This window comes from Macaca thibetana, chromosome 1 (genome assembly GCF_024542745.1).
Source record: "Macaca thibetana thibetana isolate TM-01 chromosome 1, ASM2454274v1, whole genome shotgun sequence".
NCBI lineage: Eukaryota > Metazoa > Chordata > Mammalia > Primates > Cercopithecidae > Macaca > Macaca thibetana.
Window position 1 is genome coordinate 73639474 of NC_065578.1, and position 23197 is coordinate 73662670.

Below are 23197 nucleotides of genomic sequence, written 5' to 3' on the forward strand. Positions count from 1 at the left end.
AATAAAGATGATTGATAACAAATTCATCATTTCAAAGGAGAAGTAACCAAAGACATTCAGATGGTGAAAAGCATCTTTGTAATTGTTATTGAGATATATTTGCCTCATAAGCGAGTTCTCCATATACACATACACTCCTAAGGAGTTTAGATTTTTATGAAAGAATACATAGTCTTTTATGAAAGAGTATATATTGTCTTTGAAATTACAGGTTATAATTGAATACTTTTAAAAATATACCAGATTTTAAAGTCACATTTTAGTTGTTATTTTAACTTTTGATGACTGCATTGTCTTTTTACGATATTAAAAATATGTAAAGAAACATAGTTATCTTTTTAAATACTAGAATCCTAAAAGATTGTACTGAAAATAGCAATTATTAAGCTATAAGATTTCCTAGCCTACCAAGTTGATTTAAAAGGTTTTCTGACTAAAGTGGGATATGGGCCAGGCACGGTGGCTCACGCCTGTAATCCCAGCACTTTGGGAGGCCAAGGTGGGCAGATCACGAGGTCAGGAGTTCGAGACCAGCCTGGCCAACATGGTGAAACCCCATCTCTACTAAAAATACAAAACTTAGTTGGGTGCAATGGTGGATGCTTGCAATCTCAGCTACTCTGGAGGCTGAGGCAGGAGAATCATTTGAACGCTGGAGGCAGAAGTTGCAGTGAGCTGAGATCACGCCATTGCACTTCAGCCTGGCAAGAGGGCGAGATTCCGTCTCAAAAATAAATAAATAAATAAATAAATAAATAAATAAATAAATAAATAAAGTGAGACATGAAAGTCCATCAATGAAAGAAGAAATATAGTCTGATGAATGAAAATGAGGGGCTGTTGTAAGCATGCAGTAAGTGTATAGACAAGGAGAAGGAAAAATGTACAGGTCTGAAGACTGCTAGTAGAAAAACGATATGGGAGTTACTTTAATAAAGACAAGTGAGCAGACATAGAATATTAAGTAATGAGTTAGATATAGGCCTGCTGTGTTTTGGTGGGCTTAGTTTGCTTTTTATTTGAATATTGTATAAATACAAACACATACACCTTTGCACGTATTATAACTGTATAGCTCAATGAATTTCACAGATTGAACTCACCCAGCACCCAAATGAAGAAACTGAACATAACAAATCCCCTAACAGCCCCATTGACATTCTCTTCCAATCACTCCCCTAAGGAAGTTACCGTGCCTTCTTGTGGCATAGTTGTTTTGCCACTTTCTGCACTTTATATAAATGAAATGCTATGGTATGTACTTCTTTGTGTCTGGCTTTTCTCAGCCAACAATATGTGGGATTCATTCACATTGTTGTAGGCAGTTATAGATTATTCATTCTTATGTTGTATAGTATAATGTTTTGTGACTATATCACAACTTTTTAAATTCATTCTACTGTTCATGAGCATTTGGATAATTTTCAATTTGGTGCTATTAAGAGTATTGTGTTATGAACATTCATATACCTAGATATATGTCTTTCATTGAACATATGGTTGCATTTCTATTAGATATAAAGGTGTTGTACTTTGTATTAAAAAATATAGGTAGCTCCATATCTAAATATCAATTGGAAAATTTTAAATGTTCTGAAATCTCAGGAGGCCTTACTAAATTCTATCTCCTCAACACACTGCATTTATTCAAGTGATTCTTAGACAGTGTCTCTCAAGAAATGTGAGCTTCAGTGTAAGACTGTTTACAAAGCATTAGTCTTCCGGAAGGCAGCTCAGATATTGCTGCTGCAGCTATCTCTTCACAGGGGTTGGCTTTGTTTGTTTTTAGTTGATTGAGAGTGATAGTCGAAAACTGGCTTTACTTTTATTTTTCGTGGAATTTCACACTTTTATGAAACAATGAATCATTGTGTAAGCTTCTAAGATTTCCTATGAAATGTCAACAAAGATCCTTTAGCTTAGAGGACTTGCCCACTGGCCTCTGCAACATATGCTGTATTTGTCACCGTATTTGTTCAAACTAATGTGCCAGGCATCAGTGTTGCGTTCCATTATTACTATGAATTTTAACAAATTGAATGTTCTTGCTCAGAAGACAGATGGATGTTTTGCATATGTTCTAGGGCAAAGCAAGTCAAATGACAAAATGAAATTGTTGCTATTTTTCTCTTCCTAAAAAAATGTTGCATTGTTTTCATGTGTTCAGGGAGAATTGAAGTGGCCTTGTTAATATTGTCAGCAGTGCACCTGTCCCTGTATCCTTTGAAACAAAAAATGCTTCCCTGTCTCCTTGGAGAGGGAATTACTATATTAATTGATATGGCATACTAAGGAGTTCCCTGAGCAATTTCAAGGTAAAGTTGAGGAAGGACTAAAACTTTAGTTGATGTAAGAATAGCCCCATTGTGGTTTACCATGTACCCTATCCTATCCCGGGAGAGATAAACAAGAAGGGAGCTTCACAATCAAGGGTATCTATTTGAATAGGTGTACTTTTGGATACATTCAATTTAAATAGTCCATCCTAGTCTAATCTCTTAACAGAAAACTGTGGAGTCTTTCTCAGCAGCACCCGTCTCTGTCTGAATGGCTTTAAGCCAAAGTTTTCACCTGACTCAAGCTAAATTTTAGCTGACCTTCTTTCTACTATTCGGATATGGCACATTGAAGTGTGATTTGGAGTTCTGGAAGAGTTATATATACTCTTTTGGAATATTTTCAGAAAAGGGTTTACTCACTATGGTTCCCTGTGGAATCAGATATAAAGAATGCTTTCTATTTGCATAGCTCTTCTAACCTAAATATATCAAAATCAATCTTGAAAATAATTTTCCTGGTGACCTTCATCCTACACAGAAGCCTACTGTTTAAGTTTCAATATTTATCTGCCAGACTGCGTAGAGCTCCAATTTTACAGTATTTAGAGTGTTTCCCCTCCCCATCTCCCCCCTTCTTCGTTTCTACTATTCCATCTGAAAGTGTAGCGATCGCTGTCTCACTCACTTGGATTTGTTCTGCCCTTTCCCTGTGGTACAAAGGACCTGTATGAATCAATTTAAATTGGTCAGAAGAAATAGCCAGCAGCCTGCTTATGTTCAAATCCTCTGCCCTAATCACTAGTATGGAAAACCCATTGAAAAGACCTACACATAATCTTACATCCATTGCATTAAAGATGAAACTGCCAAATTGAAAAGATCTCAGCCAATTAGAATTGAACACATAGCTCAATAGTGTGTTTGGCAGTTAGATTTGAAAAGGCTGCCTTTGACAAAGAAAAGCACTCCTTTATATCAGGCTGTTTAGGGTCAGAAAATAACCCAAACTGAAACAGAACTAAAAACTTCTTATTCACTTCAGTACTGACACCAGTTAAAGTAATACACAGAGGCTCCTACCACAATATCTAATTACCCAGAATACAATATTTGTATACGGCAAAGGTGCCTAATTCACAGTGACAAGAAGCTGGAGGTGGAGAATTAGTGAATAAGTGAGCAAAAACAATAAAAATCAAGGCTCCTCTACCATGATATATACTTTGTTCATTCCTTTTGACAAGTGTAGTATTGTGTGAATTATTTGTAGTAAACATACTATAGTGTATTCTCTTAAAGTAATGAAATCTTACAGTAATGAGTTTCTACAGTTTTTAGACAGTAAAAAAATAACTGAGAGATGAGGGTGGGAGAGGAGTACAAGTAAGAAGAGAGAGATACATTACATTATTTGATAAATTTTCACCAATGGATTATGAACTCCCAGGCTTTTTCTGTATTGAATTCCTATCTATTTCAAGTTTAGTTACTTAGTTTAGTGATACTAGTTCAGTGTGCAAGAGTGGATTGGGGTAAGGAATCTATGTGTGAATTTTTGTTTCTGTATACTGGTTATTTTCTTACATGTTTAGCTGCTCTCTTTTAAAAAATAAGTAAAATAATCTCAACTGTCATTAGAATGGAAAGAACCTTCATCATTGCAGGGAGATAACTCACAAAAATGTTTTTTGAAATATAATAATGTAAGAATTCACATACTTAAAATGGATAGTAAAAGAGAACTTACGTTCATTGAGTATCTGTTACATATGCATGTATATGTATATATAATTTAATCAAAGTAACCCTTTAAATTGTTATTATCTTTGTTTTACAGATAAAGAGATTAAGACCTAGGGCTGTTGAGTCACACTTGCCCAACCCATGCAGTTGTTGAGTACAGCGTCAATACCAAATAGGGGGTCTGTCTTATTGTAGAATTCAAGCTCTTACCAACACACTGTAAAATTAGATCTAAGCCAAAACTCCATCCTTATTATTTAATGACCTTAGGCAAGTTCTTTAACCTCTTTCAGCATTTACCCTCAAATTCAAAATGAGGATATTAATAACCACTTTACAGAATTCTGATGAGGTTTAAGGATGAGATTTAAGTGCTTGGCACATAACAGAGTCTCAATAAGAATGGCAGTAACTATTATTGGTAAATGCAGAGCAGAGATTCAATCGAATCCACCTAACTCCCAAACTTCATGGTCTTTCCTAATTTATAACATGCTTTAGTGTACAGTTAGAAATTATGATATATTAGGATAATAGGCATCCACTATAAACCCTCTAATGAAGGGCTTATATTCTTGCCAAACGCCTCTGGACAATCCCTGCATATATAAAAGTGTGTGTTTTGTTATATTGGTATTTCTTATTTATGGCTCAAGTTATACCATTAATTTTAAGCCTCAGAACTGAAGCAAAATAAAGGAGATTTTGAAAATAACTAATCAAAATATTATGAAAGTAATCCAAAGACATTATTCTAATGTGCGTAGTTGCATGCAAATATATAAAACAATATTTTAAAACTATAGCACAAATTTGCAAGCCTCTTTCCTACAGCAGGGTTTTTCTCCACGGTCAAGGAGGAATGTCAGAGAATTTGTTATCATATTTTCAAACTACCACACCAACTGACTGCTTGATTTCTTTGCTTGGATATCTGAGGACCCTGCAAAACTCAACAAGTTCAAAATTGAACTTAACATTTTTTTTGGCCTCATGATTCTGTTTCTTCTACTATGTATCCTTTATTCAATCAGCCATTTAATGGTATTACCATCCACTTTGTCACTTAGGTCAGAAATCTTGAATGATGCTTGATTACCTTTTCCTCCTCAACTTCTCCTCCCAGCACACATCCTATCCATTCAATCAAAAAGTCTTCTTTATTTTGTTTAATAAGTACATTTTTAATCCATTCTTTTTTCTTTTTTTTACTATCACTATTTTAGTTCAGATCGTCATAATACTTTTTCTAATCCATTTTAATAACCTCATAACTGCCCTTTTTGTCCTCAGCATTTTAAAATTTGCGAACTGTAGACAGAGATATATTCAAGGTGCAAATAAGGCCATATTATTCCCCAGTCTAAAACCTTTCTCTGATATACTGTCACCCATAAGAAAAAGTCTCAGCTTGATATCATAACATACAGAGACTTTATCGTCTTGTGTACTTCTTGCCTCTTGAACCTCATATCCTCTTACTCCTGTTACATGGGCAACCCCAGATGCCACAACCATCATCATACTCACTAGATCACCAACATTCACTCAGTGTTCACTCTCTGTCATGCATGTTCTAAATACTTCACATATATTAACTTATGAAATCCACATAATTAGCCCTGTGAGCCAGTGTCAATTCACTTAATAGGAATAGTATAAAACTGCTCATCATCTCTACACATATCATGTTATTTCATGTTTCCAAGACTTTTCTCATGACAGTCCAATCTGCTTTTATATCCTCTCTGTCCTCCCCATGTCACCCCATTCTTTAAATTTATGATTACCACTTGGTCTTCAAGACTTAGTTTATGGAAGTCTCCTAGTCTTATTGAAGATTTCTAGAAGTCTTCCCTGACATTCCAGTCTAGCACACACATCCTTTCTTTATATTTTATTTTGTTATGTGCACATCTCTATCTCTGTGTTTACCACTTTAAACTGAAACACTCTCTCCTCTTACCAAATTGTAAACTTCTTGAGAGCAAGCATTTGGGCCATTAATTCATTGTCTTCCAAAAATTTGAATTCAGTGGATGACTCCTAATAGATGTTCAATACATGCTTGTTGAAATCAATAAGAAAGACAGGAGGAAAATATTTTAGACATAACATTCTTTTCCATGTTCTACTACATGGCATCTGGTGAGTTGATATTCTAAGAAATACTAACTACCACTTTTCTGTTGTCTCTGTAACTATTTCTGTAAATATCATAGGTTCCTTATTAACCGCACAATCCTAATATTCAAATAAATAGGCAAAATATTTTAAAGAATGTTCTAAAGCTCCTCTTTCCATGCATTGGAACTGCAAAATTTTATTCTGGCTGGAATGCTTTTCTCCTACCTTTTTGCTTAATCAGTTTGTCCTCATCTTTCAAGTTGAGCTTGAAAGACAGTCTCAACTCTCCTGACTCTTCCAGACTGTTGTAAGAGTCACCATTATACATGTTCACATTTTGTACCTTTTATTCCTAGAGCTTGGCTAAATAAAATTTGAGTGAAATCATATTTATATATTTTTTACACTAGATAGCATTGAATATAAGAGTAAATAATATTTCTACTTCAACCCTCTCTCTCATACCTAGTACCATTCATTTGTGCAACAAAAATTTATTGCCAACCTAACGTGTGATAGACACTGTGCTAGGAGCAGTAAAACAGATAATATCTCCCTGATTTTAGAAAGTTTGCATTTCTAACTTGAAGACACAGGCTGCAAGCAAGAAAACAAATAGAAAATATGGGTTAACAATAAGTGCTATGAATAAAATAAAAAGGAAATGCAATGGTGAACACAAAATTCAAGGATACTATCTAAAATTGAGTAATCATGGAAGGGGAAGGCCTCTCTGGGAAGACGTTATTGGAGCTGGCCCCTCATAGGTGCACAATGAATATTTGAAGAAGAAAAGAAAACAGAAAGGAAGGCAGAATGAGAAAAAGAGAAAAAGAAAGGATAGCTAAATAATTTAGTTTGGATATAAAAATATCTTGGCAAAAGCATTCTTCATGCCTGTGGATTCTTCTCTTAAGGTAAAGGACTAGTGACATCCTTACTGGGGCTGCTGATTAAGGGACAAGAATAATGGGTCAAAGGTGATGTGAGTTCCTTCTCTGTGATATAAAATTAGGACATCTTTCATGTTTAAGTGATGAGAAGATGTAGCAAGTCAGAAATTTTTGTTGCATCTGATCTAATAATGAACAGTGTATGGGACCAGGGTGGTCAGGAGGAAGATGAGCCATTGAAGGACAAATGTCCAAAGCTACCCTCTGATTCCACTTTTCAATGCTTCTGGAGAACTAGTTTTTAACATAATGGGAAGGGGATATATTAAAATACTGAACAAAGCCTCAAATTTATCATTGCTGTGAAAGTTTCATTATTTGGGCCAAGTATAAGGCAAGGCCCAGGCTGCTCCTTTGATGACCTGGGCATGTGAGACATGAGGTCAATGAGAATTCCTTCTGTAACTGAGACTAAATCTCCATGTTCTCTACGTAGCCATGAACCCAAAGGGCCTCTGGGTCACCATATCATGGAGATCTTAGTACTGGTATCATTTACCACTAATCTCCAGATCTAGTTCTTAAAATATTCTCATAGCAAGAGGTTAGAATCAGCTTTCATTGTTTTTAAGTTAAAATTGTGGGGGACAGATAGACAACCTTATAGGGAGATAAATCGTACTTCCCTTCTTAAATAATTGTAAAGCATCTGTTGTATATATGACCATGATGTAGATATTAAACCGTCTTTGTAACAGTCTCTTGGATTGACTTGTCATCTTAAACAAAATCTAGGTTTTAAAATAACTATTAAGAAAGTTGAAAGCAAAGAAGATTTAAGAAGGGGAGAAATCACACAAAATATAAGAAGTAAAGGAACACAAGCAGACAAATTAAAAGGAAAGGACTGAATTTGGAGAATACACACAGGACTGGAAGAGTGAGGAGCAGGAAATGAAAGAGATTTCAAGCTGGGAGAGGAATCACATTTGCCAAAACCCTCAGGTGCTCCCGTGAATAATACCCGGAAAGCGCAGATCATCATTAGAGCTGCATTAGGCTAATAACATAGCAACCTTCTATTTTGGTAAAATGCTTGGGTGTAGATAGTAAATTCTTAGATATAGGAAAACATTTTATTTAATTAGTGGAAGTTTGATTATCTCTGGAGGTATTCCATTAGTGTGCCTTGGTTATCTGGGTGTATCCATTATCGAGAGTTTGGCTTAACAAGTCCATTTAGTGAGCTCCATTAAGGTTTATTTTTCTGCTTAACTCCTTGTAGCCAAGTGTCCAGGAGCTGGGCTTTAGGGGGTTTCGGGTTTCTTTGCATGTACTTTAGTGGCTTGTCTGAGCAGTTCTAGTCATGGAAAATTTCCTATACGTGGGTGCCTTAGCCCACAGTTAGCAGGAGGTGGGAAATCAGGCGGAGATGCCTTCCAGAGCTGAGGGGGCCTCTTGGCATTTCCCTGGCAGCCTCATGCTTATCATCAGCCAGAACCCAGGCACTCATTAGGCTCTTGATGAAAAGCATTCCAAAGAAAATGCCAGCAAATTGTGCCACTGTGCTGGCAGGAAATGAAAACTGCTCAGAGCAAGTGGAGCCAAGAGAGCTGTTGAAATGAAAGGTAACATCAAGGGTGTGATCACTAACTCACACAGGCACTCAGGATTCAGGATGCAACTTTCTGCTTCACTGGGGAAAGCATGAGGCCCTCTCGTCTGTTAGCTGATGTCAGTTCTATAGAGGGGCTGAGATAGACTGGAAGGTGGGCTCTGTGAATTAAGCTTTGTTGTGCTTGAGTAAATGCTAGGGGTTTGGGTTGTTTTTATTCCGCCAAGAAGTCTCTCCTAGGAAAAACAAAAATAAGAAAAAGTTTTTGTTTTTGTGTTTTTCCTGGGCCCAAACGCTTGAAGACCAAACTAAGTAAAAGGAAGATTCCAAAAGCACTATAGGTCCTATTAATGTGGGATCAAAGAGTGTGAAGGGAGGAAAACAAACAAGCAAACAACAAAAAAAAAACAACCTTAGAATCTGTGAATCTAGGAAGGAACAGATGAGGGGTATTATTATTATTATTATTATTACTATTATTTTAGAGACAGGGTCTCACCCAGGTCTAGCCCAGGCTAGAGTGCAATGGTGTGATCATAGCTTGCTACAATCCTGAACTCTTGGATTCAAGAGATTTTCCCACCTCAGTCTCCCCAGTAGCTGGGACTACGGGCAGATGCTACCATGTCCCACTAATTTAAAAAAAATTTTGTTTAGAAATAGGGGTCATGCTATGTTGCCCAGTCAACTCCTGGTCTCAAACAATCCCCCCATCTCAGCCTCACAAAACAATGGGGTGTGAGTCAAGGCAGTCGGCCAAATTTTAATTCCAAAGGAATTTCTGGTCTGTAGAACTACTTTTATCCTGAGGTTAAAATGGCCACCAAAGCAAGAAAAGGAAACGCTCAACAGCAGGCAGTACCAACACACAAGCAAGACACAGGCACACTGAAATCTTCATGAAACTGGATGTGGTAGGTAGAGTAATGCCGCCTCAAAGATGTTCAGTTCCTGTTCACTGGAACTGTAAGCAGGCTACCTCACATGGGGAAAAATCAAGGAGGTAGAGTAATGCCCCCCGCCAAAAATGTTTAGGTCCTGTTCATTGGAACTGTAAGTAGGCTGCCTTACATAGGGAAGAATCAAGGTTGTTATTTAGCTGACTTTAAGAGATAGATTATCCTGGATTATCCTAGTGGGCTCATTGTAATATGGAAAAGGGGGGCAGAAGCAGAGGTCAGAGTAATATGATATGAGGACTAAGCCAACCATTGCTGGCTTTGAAGCTATAGGAAGGGGGCTACAAGCCAAGGAATGTGGGTGGCCTCTAAAACTTGGAAAAGTCAAGGAAACCAATTATCTCCTAAGGCCTCTAGAAAGAAATGCAGTCCTGCTGACACCTTGATTTCAGCTCAGAGAAAACCATGTTGGACTTTTGACCTCCTGAATTATGTTATAATAAATTTGTGTTGTTCAAGTCACTATGTTTTTCATAACTGGCAATAGCAGCAATAGAAAATGAATAGACTGGTATTTAGAAGATTCATCTGAAGTTCCAAAAAGGAGTTTCCAAGTTCACCTACAATTCTTGGGGCAAAAAGTAAAGTGAAACGGCAGTGACAAGACCCAAAAGGCTCATTGATGTGTTAGAACTGTAAGGCATATTACATACATCATCTTAGGTAATTTTTAAAACAATCTTACAAGGGTGGATTATCACTTCTAACCTGTAGATGAGGATCTTTTTAAAAAGTAAAACAAATCACATCCTTTAACTAATTAAAATGCTTCAGCAGCTCCCCATCTTGCCTACACGACACGAAAATCTGATTTCCTTATCCTTACCTGTAAAGCTCTACATCATTCATAGTCAAAGTGCAGATTGCTGATGAGCATCACCTGGGACCTTGTTAGAAATGCAACACTCAGCCCCTACTACAGACTTTTTCAATCGTAATCTATTGGGATGGGGCTCAGGAATCAGTTTGAACTTGCACTCCAAGTGATTCTTATACATAGTAAAAAGTTTGAGAAGCACTAGTCCACGTGAAGTACACTTGGCTACCTCTCCAACCAAATCTGATACCACTCTCATCCTTGCTTGTGAAGCCACACTGGCCTTCTTTCATTCTCTAAACATGGTATGTTTGCTCCCATCTTGGGACTACTACATTATCTATTCTCTCTGCCTATTAGGTGCTTCCTGTAGAAATGTGTTTGTTGGCTAATGTCCTTAATATCTTAAGGTTTCCCTGATTGTGAGCTCACTACGGTTCAAAGAAAGAATGCCAATGGGACTGCCTCCCACATTATTTCATTATAACTTATGTCTATGATTTGAGAAAATTGGAGATCCACCAGTCATGAATAGAAAGCTGGAGATGATTAAGAATATGGACACTAGTTTTTCAACTATGTAGATTTAAGTTTTGCTACCTGTTTTAGCAATTGTAATCACAATGCATTTTTTTTCTTTTTTTTTTTTTTCTCTCTCGAAGAATCTTAGCTTTGCTGCCTGTGGAAAAGCTTTTCGTGCTTGTAAATACCATAATTTTTCCACCTCATAATCTTGAATGCATTGTTCATTTAAAGTTTTTGGGGAAGGGAAAATTTGAAAGGAAAGCAAATCTCAGCATATACTCTCTATATAAGCTAGGTATATGCTTAATTCATGTTAACTACAGATCCTTTGTGATGGATAAGTATTTATGCTTTTTCAATTCCTTAAGTCTGCCAGTTTTACAATGAGCTCTGTTGTATTTCACAAATCCTGTGGCAAGATCTTTAAGGTTGGCTGTTTTTCTCTTTTGTAAATTCGCTTCATAGATTATTTTTGTAGTGAATGCATTAAAACAGTATCGAAGTTTAATTTTATTGAAAAACATTGCATTACTCAGAGGATCATTTGACATTTTTTATCCTTCACAATAATAAGCCCCTAGTGTAACTAGTAAACCCTAGAATGTTGGTGGTGTTATAATAGAAAAGTATTTCTCATATAGGACTCCAGGGTGGGCATTTCTGCCCACCTGGATGGCTTTCTTCAACCCTCAGAGCCTCGGAGCCTTCTGCATCTAGCCAGCAAATGGGAAGAGTAGAGAAGGCTCACTTGTTTCTTAAGGCACAGACCTGGAGGTTACTTCACTTTTGCTCATATTCCCTTCATGAAAATATGTCACAAAGCCACAGTTGGATGCAAGATACATAGGAAAATGTCACTGGGTGGGTAGTCATTCCCAGTGACAAAATCACCCTGTGAAAGAGGAGTACAACTATTGGCAGGCAGCCAGCTGTCTCTGAAAACCTATGTAAATTATCCTAATACTGCAATTCTGAATCAAATGTACTGCTCAATCACAGCAAATACATCTCTCTTTCCTGGTTATGACATGTACTTTTTGCCCTTTCAATCGTGCCCTTATTATATACTCCCATAGTACTTAGTATTGCCTTATTTAGAAATTCTCATCATTTTGCCGATTATTTGTTCAACTACGTTGTAAGCTTCTTAAGGGTAAGACCATAGTCACTTTGTTCACTGCATCACCAGTACCTGTACCCAGTAGAGTGCCTGACATAGTGCTTCGCATATGGTAGTCTTAAGAAATTATTTTGAACCGAAGAATGAATGAACCAAATTTCTATTGCAATACATTATTTCTCATGATTTGTCCTATGTTGTAAGCTACTTCCAATAATTTTTGGATTTGAGAGTAGACTGAATAACTTAAACAAAATTTAGGACTCTTTGTTCGTTGTATCTTTTCATAAAGGGAATGATGCCATTGTCACACTCCTGAAGCATTATAAGAGACCGCAAGATGAATTGCTCTGTAATGAATATTCTCAGCCTGGAGGAGGTACCCTTTTCTTACTCAGTTTTCATTGTTGTATAATATTGTGCCTAAAGGTAAACCTGTGTTTCTGTTACTATCATTCTGGGGCTAGGGAGGAGGGAATAGCCTATGTCAGATTAGATTTATTTTAAGTAACCTTATGTCTGGGAGAGGCTGAACGTAAAGAAGCCTCCATTTCAGCTATTTTCTAACTCACCAATCTGCAGCTCCTCCAAGTTTAACATTTCCCAGACTGGATGTTTATGAGGCTTGTGCACGACTAGGAAGGCCTGGATAAGCTGAGAGCAGTCGTTTTCCATTTCAGTAATCTATTACTGAATACTCATATCCAGACACAAATCTGCTAGAGTCTGCTACAACTTGGATTTTCTGAAAAATCTTTTTATGTACTTTCTAAATAAACACTTGCAGTACAATTTCAGTATCCAGAGAAAGATTTGGGCCTGAAGCGATAGTTTTACTTGGTTTCGTCACCTGCTTATTTTTATAATGTTGAACTTTTATGTAGAAAAAAACTGATTGCTACTTTCAACTCTATTATATAATTTAATTTCTAGATGGCTCCTATGTGTCTGTTCCATCCCCCTTGGGGAAGATTAAAAGCATGACAAAAGGTACTACAAATCTGGGACAATTGTTATATTTCATTACTAAGGATAACTATTGCTTCAAATATAACGTTCAATTTTGTCTTACATATTACAAATGATGACTATTTTACAAGCACAACAAATATTATCGACAGACCATTCTTTTCATAATTAACCTTACCTTTTATTTCCTTTCAGTGCATGAAGATATAATAACAGTGAAAATTTCACATGACTATTAAAGAAAAATCAAATTCTTACAGGACTGTTTAGATGTTTCTGTTTTTTATAAAAATGAATTATAAATATTAATATTTCTTTAAGAAGAATTGGGGCTAGAAAACATGTATGAAAAATATATATTATTTTTCAAAATATCCCCAATAAGTAATATTTTGGGACCTTTTTTGAATGTATGCTTCACACAGAGATGAATAACATTGGACCAGGAAAGTAAAAACTTTGATTCAAATGTAAATATATATTTAACTATTTGGAATTTAAAGTCTTTTAACAGTATTTTTTTTCTTAGTGTTTCCTAGAATAATTCATAGGCTTATTTCCTGTCATTTAATTGGCATCCCTTTGAGATTAGTTTATGGATATTTGGCTAAGCCTATTGGAATAGACTGAAGAGAGTTACCAGATCAGAACCTTTCTCATAATGTGATATGGACTGGACTCCAGGGTTGCCATGTCATGCAGGCAAGCTGGTTGGTGATCAGATCAGGAATAAACCCTGAGCGCTGGTAACAAGGAGTGAGTAATCAAGACGTAGAACTAACGTGATTTTAATGCAGCGGGGCAGGGATCATTTTGGTTAAGGTTTTAGCATCTTCAAATAGTCAATTACAGTTGGAAAATTTAAAATTAAATGTTATTAGGAAATTATGTTTTTAGTTAAACATATATATGCATGTGTATACACATCCACATGTGAGCTTTTCACCTTAAAAAATAAAATGACAATTTCTATTTGCAGAGAAGGCAGATATTCTCCTCCTAAGAGCAGGATTGCCTTCACATTTCCATCTTCAGCTCTCAGAAATTGAGTTCCATGAGATTATCGGCTCAGGTAACTTAAAAAAAAATAAAGGTCTGGTTTAGTTGAATGAGTTCAAGTTAATATGTGTTTATTTATTTATTTTAAACAATTGTAGGTTCTTTTGGGAAAGTATATAAAGGACGATGCAGAAATAAAATAGTGGCTATAAAACGGTAAGCAAGCAAATGAAAAAAATTAGTATCCAGGTGAAATTGTGACCTTTGAAAAGCATATGCATGGCAAGCCCCTTGTTTGGATCCATCTGTTTACTGAGAATTTTCTGTTGCTGCCATTTCCAGTTATCGAGCCAATACCTACTGCTCCAAGTCAGATGTGGATATGTTTTGCCGAGAGGTGTCCATTCTCTGCCAGCTCAATCATCCCTGTGTAATTCAGTTTGTGGGCGCTTGCTTGAATGATCCCAGCCAGTTTGCCATTGTCACTCAATACATATCAGGGGGTTCTCTGTTCTCCCTCCTTCATGAGCAGAAAAGGTATGGGTCTTTTGTTCTGATTTATCCTTGGACATACCATTAGAATTTTGGAATTACTCTTGCAATACTTCAGAGGCTTTTTCATTGGATGAGCCTTCACCTTTTGAAATCTGAGTGCTGCTAGCAAGTGTGGCATTTTTAATATTGCTAATAATTTATGCCTAATAATTATCTTTCAATGAATAGAAATACTCTGTGCTTTCTTAACAGAAATTCAGTTGAAGATAACAAATTTAAGGAATTTAAATTGGAAACTGGAGCTTAAAATAATTAGGCTAAATTTGAAATACTGATAAAGAAGATATATGTAAGCTCAGAATAAAATAAAGTTTAAAAAAAGTGATCTTGCACAAATCCAATATGAATTCACTTCCTGAGTTTATGCATATAGTAATTAGAATGTAGTTTCATTCAGTGATTAAAATGGATTTCATTTTACAATATTACAAAGAAATTAAGTATAGTATTATAAATAAATTATAAAACCAAGTATAATATCTTAAACAAGAGATACCGTGTATCTTAACTGATTCATAATTAAGCATTTTCTGATGTAGGAAAGCTATTTTTTCAGATTTGTTGAATTTCTAGCTTAACCCTCAAGAAAGAAAAAATGGTTAAGATTATACAAAATAACAACTCTCACACATCATTTGCTTTTTTGGTATTCGTTTTGACCATTTCGTCTTTGTTAAATCTATTTTTAAATTGTAGGATTCTTGATTTGCAGTCTAAATTAATTATTGCAGTAGATGTTGCCAAAGGCATGGAGTACCTTCACAACCTGACACAGCCAATTATACATCGTGACTTGAACAGGTATTTTTATCCTAAATAATGAACTCAGAAGGGTATAACTAACTGTGAGTTTAAGACAGATTTCAGTGAAGATACATTTTAGACTTATTGCAGATGAGGGTGCTCTGTGGGTAAGAGGACAGGCTACCATAAGCTTAGGTGATAGAAAGTTTTGTCATTGTCTTTTAAGGAGTAGAAAGCTATATAACTGCTTCTCAGGGATCTTTTAAATCTATGAAGAATGTTCACAAATATAGTAATATCTGTAAGATGCATCAGCTAACTAGTTCCCAGGTCAGTAAGGTCAGATCAAGCAGTGAGCTAAATGGCTATTAAAAAATGATATGTCTCCTATAAAGTGAAGTGTTGGAGTAGATCCTGATATAAAATTATCTGAAACGTACTTTGTGCTACCATTTTTGTATTTTTATATTAGTAAATTCAGCTTAACCACAACAGCTTATTTACCTAGTTATCAGGTAAAGAGGATTTCGTGTGAAGCAAATATGAAATCAGACTGTTAGTGGTGGAACCCCAAGGGATCTCAAAACTTTTCCTAAATGGTGAAAACTTTCTCTGAGTAAAGTCCTATAGGAAAGGCCAATATACAAAATGGAGCAGTGTTGGGTGAAGGTAAAGTGGGGAGGAGAAAACTCTATTTACTTCCCATTTCCCACTGCTAAGGAGAGAGATTCCTGCGCCACCTCTGTGGAAGCCCAAAGGTGCTATAGAGAATAGTTGGACAAACACTGATTTACTTTATGAAGCAAGTCAGATTATTCCACATCAATCGCTTTCATTTTATGATAATTAATAAGATTCAGATAAATTGTGTATATAGTCCTTTATAAAAGCCTTACAGTTCTGAAACTACTAAATATTAATTACTCTAGTCAGTCATTTGGTCAACAACTATTTGAACATCTATGTTTAAAGACTATTTCCAGCACAGTAGAGCTCACAAACTGGGATGTTCATACACTACATTTAAGGAGTTTTCACACTCTATGTAGAGGAGAAAAATACTTACCTAAATGCATTTTAGGTATAAAATAATAAGTTATATACAAGATATAGTACAAAAATTTCAGGAACAAGAATATTAATTGCTTCTGTGGATTCTAACGACAACTCTATGGAAGGGATGACATGTGAGCTTGGTCCTGAAAGACGGGTAGAGTTTGGAAGAGCATCCTATAGGCTTATGGAAGACATTAATAAAATCATAGAGATTAGAAAGTTAAAGGTATATATAGGAACTGTAATTTCATTTTAGTGTACAGAGTGTATAAATGTATGTAGTGTGTATAATGTATGAAGTGGACAATTGGGAAAAAGTATAGAAAAATAGAACAAGAGCACAGACACCAGTGAATGCTATTGCTAAGGTATTTCAGATTTTTTTTCTGTAAGGAGACAATGAAGATGTTTGAGCTGAAAATCACAAATTTGGAGCTATATTACTGAAAGATTAATCTGGCATCTGGTAAAATATCAACTTGAAGGGAAAGTCAAGAAACTAGTGAGGCAGTTGTTGCAGTAATCTAGATAAGAAGTAATGAAAAGCAGAATTTCACTAGTGGCAGTGGAAATGAAAGGAAGAGGCATGTCAACTTTAAATAACAAAATACAGAGTTTATTCAAGCTCAGAGCTTAAGGATCATTACTCATGAGCATGGATTCAAGTTGTCCTGAATACATCTCCCATTAGCAGTGATTACAAGTTAGTTTTTAAGAAAAAGCAGTTTTTAAGTTGTTTACCAAGAATTTACATTAAAATAATATAAGCTTTTGATTGACTATACCTTGTTCTTTAATCAAAAATTATAGGAACATAAAGATAATGGGTAACACAGCTAGTCAGTAACAAAATGTCTTTACATTATTGCCCCAGGGGAATGGAGATTGGAGACATGACTAAAGTCCCATGCTCATGTCTCTCTGGGCCTGATAAATTTTGTGTTGCTCATACTGCTTAGACTGCCCTCAGCTATTTTTCTCTTCTCAGATAGATATGAAAGATTGGAGAGATAAATCAGATATGTGAGTGGCAGAATCTTAGATATTGAATGTAAACATATATAAGTCTCAATCTATTTGTAATTATTTACTAGTTTTCACATAAAAGTCATTTCTTAATTGTTAGCTATTAGTTCTTTACCTTTCTTAATTTCAAACCAAACATTTATGTTAACAAACATTTAACTGTTTCAGAAACAGATTTAGATGATAAATTAGCATAATATAAACTGATGATTTTGTGTTTTAAGAGTATTATCTTTCCAGATCCCAAACATTGTTGCACATGGTGTTAAAACAAATGAGTAATCATTGCAATAAGTAATCATTGCAAGTTTTCTCTAGCTGTAACTCTTCATTTGTGGGGCCATTATATATTCTGTTGCCCTGTGAGTTATGTGCAAGTTGTTACCATCAGTTGTTGGGCAGGACCAAAAATATAAATGTTGATTAAAATAAAAACAGAACATTTACTATATAGCCAATATAGGTTTATATCTACAATTTGTGTTGCCTCTAATCTAACCTAAATGCTTAATTGCATCAAAAAGTTTTAAAATTGTATGAAACACCATTTTGTAGGTACCTTCATTATGACAGAGTCCAAAACTATTGTATCAATTATTTGTAGACCATTTTCTATCAATCTTTAATCTGGTAGCAACAGCAAAACATTGTTTTTCAGATGCATGCATATGTAGCATTGTACATGGCTCAAAAGAGCCTGGGTCCTTTCCCTCAGAGAGCTTACTGCACTACTTGGCTGTATAAGACATATACCCAGAAAGCAACTCAAGTTCCACTTTATATAGAAAATAACTAAGGGTCAAAATGATGAAATAGTGACTTTCAGAGGATTTCAAATAAGTCAAAGATGAAAGTGGAGTAGAATGCTTCTTAGCGTATGTGGAGCTAAATGTAGAGTTTGAAGAACAGGCATTAATCTTTTCTCAGGGTTTTCACAGCATACTAACCTCTGCTTTAGCATAGTACCTGGAAAGTCTCACTCAAAGAAGTAGAGAGAAAGATGCACATCAGATATTGGGAAACTCGTACACTTATTTGCATTTGTATTGACATGGTATGTTTATACTTTTATATTCCCCATTAGCCTGGACAAATCAGGGTTTCAGGGTCAGAGACTGCTCTCTTCATCTCACATTTTCTGAACCGAGCATTGTGTCTTACACAGAGAAAATGTCTAATTAATATTTTTTAACTGAACCAAATTCTTGTGGCGTTTCTATGAATGTCATTTTACAAAGCAATGACCTAATTGGTGTAAGTATGACTACTTGTGTATAGCATCCAACTTGCCCAATAACTTTTATAATTTTAAAGGGAAAAGGATGTTTGAGCCCACAGGATAGGGCACTTTTATATTTGAGTTTGTGGTTGTTGCAATTATTTGAGTGAAAAAAAAAAAAAGAACTCTATTTTTCCCATGGCAAGCAAAGCCAACTGAGGGTTTTACCTTCCAGTTCTGAAAGTTAATTTTGATCTTCAGTAAATGTCCCTTGGTATCTGCAGGAGATTGGTTCCAGGACCTCTCAAGGATACCGAAGTCTGAGAATGCTCAAGTCCCTGGTATTAATCACTGTAGCATTTGCATATTTCCTATGCACATCCTCTCCTGTTCTTTAAATCATTGCAAGATTACCTATAATATCTAGTACAATGTAAATGCTATGTAAATAGTTATTGCACTGTATTGTCTAGGGTATAATGACAAAGGAAAAAGAGTCTATACATCTTCAATACAGACACAATCTTTTAAACATTTTTTTTGATCCATGGTTAGTTGAATCCACAGAAGTGAAACCTGCAGATTTAGAGGGCCAAGTATATACACTAAGGAAAAGTTCAAGGAAGGAGTAAGAAAGTAGTTATTTTCAATGGAAATGATGATAATGATAATACCTACCATTTATTTAATCACAATATGAAAGGAGCTTTGCTAAGCCTTTGTCATGCTTTCATTTAACCACACAACTCTAGGGGACAGTTATTATTATTTCCGTTTTACAGACAAGGAAACTGACTAAAGAGACTAAGTCTGTAGTATTCTGTATCTTCCAGTGTAACAACAACAACAGCAAAACCATGTCAGAAGAGAGAGATAGAAGGAGCATATTGATGATATTGAATGGGCATCAGCAATATTTATCAACCTTACTCTCTGTACTTTAGTCTTTTAAAAAGTCAATTCCTGTGACCCAAACAATTTCTCATATCATCGTCTTATGCTTCTGTGTTCCTGCTTTATTTCTTCTTTCACACTCCATGTTCTGCTGGTGTGGAACAGATGTTGCATAGAAAGCATGCAGATAGGTTTTGTTTGGCCCATAGTCTTTAAATATTTTGAAAATGTTCATAATTCAAGCAGGAATGCACCTCTCTAATTTGCTGTAGACCTCACCACCTACCAACTTATATTTGGCCTAATATATACATTCATTTTGTGGCATTTGAGCTTGCTAGTCATTATTTGTAGCTTAAAGGATTTAAAGCTTTTTACTTAATACTAGAAGCTGTGTGTTTTTCTTGGAAAAGTATATTTTTCAAATTGTTGGAGATTGAAGCAGAAACATCACTGCAAACATACATGGATCAAATATATGGTATTCTCCTTGTATAAATATATAGTATTATATATGTTATATTAACACTGTAAGGAATTAAATAGTGATAACCTCCATCACAAGGTGCACATGACATTCACATGAAATATGTATATGAAATCATTTTATAAACTGTGAAGCACCATACAAAATGCATTTTTTATTACTCTTAATCCCTCATTTGTTCCCTTTAATATTGGGGATGGAAAAACACTCCACAATTAAAACCACCTTTGCAAAGAGTATAACTGAGAAAATTATGACTGAAAGATCTGACTTGACTCCACTTTGCTTCTAACCTGCAAGCTGTTCTTGTTCATTCCTGGACATAGTCCAAAATAACTTTGGGAGGAACTTGAAACTAAGACAATTATAGCTCTTTCCCAACACAAACCTCTTTCCTGCCTGGGGACTAGACTGCCTTCACAGGACTAACAAATTAGCCACAAGATTAGAAATAATGGTTTAGGAATCACATAGCTGGAGGCTGCAAGATTCGAAACCTCCCCAAATTGCTTCTGGGGATAACATCACTATTGCAAAACCTAAGATCAGTGCTTGAGGTATTTTGCCGATGCTGTACAGGATGACTCGGCTGGTACCACCCAGACTGATAAACTGGGTCATCTGGTCTCCTGTCCCCAGGATACTGACTCAGCACCGAGGGGACAGCTTTGACACCCTATGATTTCATCTCCAACCCAACCAATCAGCATTCCCCACTTTCAGACCCCTACCCACGAGGTTTTCCTTAACAATCCCATCCCCACATTTTTGAGGAGATTGATTTGAGTAATAACAACACTCTTCTCTCCTGTGCAGCTGGCTGTGCGTGAATTAAACTTTTCTCTATTGCAATTCTCCCCTGTCTTGATAAATCAAATTTATCTAGGCACCAGGCAATGAGAACCCATTGAAGGGTTACAACAATATTCTCATACGTACAGAGATTTTTTTATATGATATAACTAATTAGTTTGGGGTCTGGATCTGAGAAGGATTCACTGTTTTTGACTGTCAGCTTATTCTGGTGGGTATAAAGGAAAATAATGAGTGATAATTTTAAAATAGCCAACTTTCCAATGACAAATGATAGGTAATTTAAAAAGACAGAGCTGTTATGAGCTAAAAGAATCTTAATTTTGAAGATGACATTTAACTAAAATAGTGAAGATTTTAGGAAGTGCCAAAGAAAAATATTATTGATAGAAAATTGTAATAGTTGCTTTTAATTTGACATATGCATTTGCCTCTCAGTTGAATGCAAAATATAAAATTCCTGCATGTAAGAAAACACAACAATTAAGTAAAATAAACAAATCATTAATTTTCTAATTTTGTGTTCCTGAAATTCCATATGTCACAGAATCCCTCTCCCAGCTATTTCTTTAACTTGTGACTTTTCTAATAAGTGCTTATACAGAAAGAATTTTGCATCCATTGGCAAATATCATCTTCAGGAGACTTCTGAATACCCATATGCAGACCAATTAACTGATTGTATTACCATACTTATAAAAGTCCTGCAAGAGAACCCATTAAAACTCGTGAAATCCTTAACAGCCCTGTATCTGTGATTCTCTAGTATAAAACCAGTCATCACAAGTGGCATTTTAAATTTTATCAATTCTTTTTACTCATTTGCACTTTAAAAATGTCATTTAATTAAATAATATAAAATGCTTATTGAATGCACAATATGATCTAGGGTCTATGCCATGCCCCAGGGATACAGGTGAGAATAAGAGATCATAACACTTTTTCTAGCAGAGCTTAGAGCCTAAGGAGGCATTTACAAACTTTCCTGAAGAATCACTTGGGGGCCTTCATTTAAAAAAAAAAAAAAAAAAAAAAAAAGATTCAAAGGCACTGAAGGGACTGACTCAGAATGTCTTACATTGGGCCTGAGAATCTACAATTTAAACAAGACTACCAATTAATTCTTATGATCTAGGCGAGGAAACATTGTTTTAGTGCAGTGGTTCTCAACTTTGGCTGCACAGAGTCTCTAAGAGAACTTTAAGAAAATCTCGAAGCTGATTATATCAGAATCTCCAGGCTTAGAGCCCACGTATCATATTTGGAGAGAGAGCACTTCAAGTTATTCCAATATCTAGGCAAGGTTGAGAATCACATTTTTGTCTGATGTCAATTATTCTTCTTAATCATTTGCCATATAACTTCATTCTTCTCTGCTGACAGAGTAAAGTGGGAATAGTAGGGAATCAAGTCACAATGTAACTCCAAATGTTTTCAAAATCGTCACCCTAAAGTCAGTCTAATTGTTCATTCATTCATACATGTGCGTATCTACTTATTCAGTAATGAATGTCAAAGACAGAGATCCACACACCCATGGTACCTATGGCACAGAATAGGTCCCAAGATTTGGCAGTTTCCATGGGAGTTGTACTATACAAGGCTCCTCCAGGGAAAATAACTTCTAATTTATGAATGGCACTAGAAAGTTCCCTAGGAGTGTAGAGTCTTCACAAGTAGCCAAAGCAGATACAAAAATTTCAATACCAGACAATTATATTGCACATGGTTTATGTGAGTACTTTATACCCATATAATACAGAATTATATAGAATAGATACACATATAGAGAAGGATTCATATATATGTGTACATATTCTGTATTCTTCTGGGGTTTATAGCCTTGAATACCCACATGAACGGCAGTGTGCACTGCAGTTGTCTGATATTAAAACTTTTATTTCTGTTTTGGCTATCTGTGTAGATTCTACACTCCTGGGAACTTTCTGATATCACCCATGAATTCTAAGTAATTTGCTCCCGAGGAGCCTAGCCCATATAACACAACTCCCATGGAAACTGCTATATCTTTGTACCTATTCTGTGTCATAGGTACCATGGGTCTTTGGATCTCTGTCTTTTGAATTCACTATTATATCAATGCACATATAAGTGTACACATTTATATATAAATGCCCATATAAACATACACATTTCCATGTGTTCTTGTAATGCGTCCAGCCTTTTAAAACTAGAAGAGAGAAGTCAGCTCCACAGAGGGTGAGTTCAGGGAGGATTTTCAAATCTCCTCAGCATGAGAAATAATCACTATTATTGGGAGTACATAGAAGAAAAGTTAATTCATAATATACAATGGATGCCTTAGGGATTAGGACTACCTGTAGTTCTGAAATGTT

The 23197-nt window shown here is 35.6% G+C and overlaps 1 protein-coding gene across 13 annotated transcripts in view; it reads left to right on the forward strand.

Moving 5' to 3' along the window:
- Positions 1–23197, forward strand: part of TNNI3K (TNNI3 interacting kinase) — a 301755-nt gene that overhangs the window by 112931 nt on the left and 165627 nt on the right. For 12 of the 13 annotated variants that reach the window (XR_007720751.1, XR_007720754.1, XR_007720811.1 and 9 more), the window contains 6 exons: positions 12371–12457; positions 13012–13068; positions 14027–14119; positions 14205–14262; positions 14389–14583; positions 15298–15402. Coding sequence is in view for 10 of the 13 variants with exons in the window: in XM_050766192.1 (XP_050622149.1) it covers positions 12371–12457; positions 13012–13068; positions 14027–14119; positions 14205–14262; positions 14389–14583; positions 15298–15402 (595 nt within the window). In the remaining 3 variants the exon portion in view is untranslated. The remainder of the gene's footprint in view (positions 1–12370; positions 12458–13011; positions 13069–14026; positions 14120–14204; positions 14263–14388; positions 14584–15297; positions 15403–23197) is intronic. The other variant, XM_050766416.1, reaches the window with a different exon arrangement.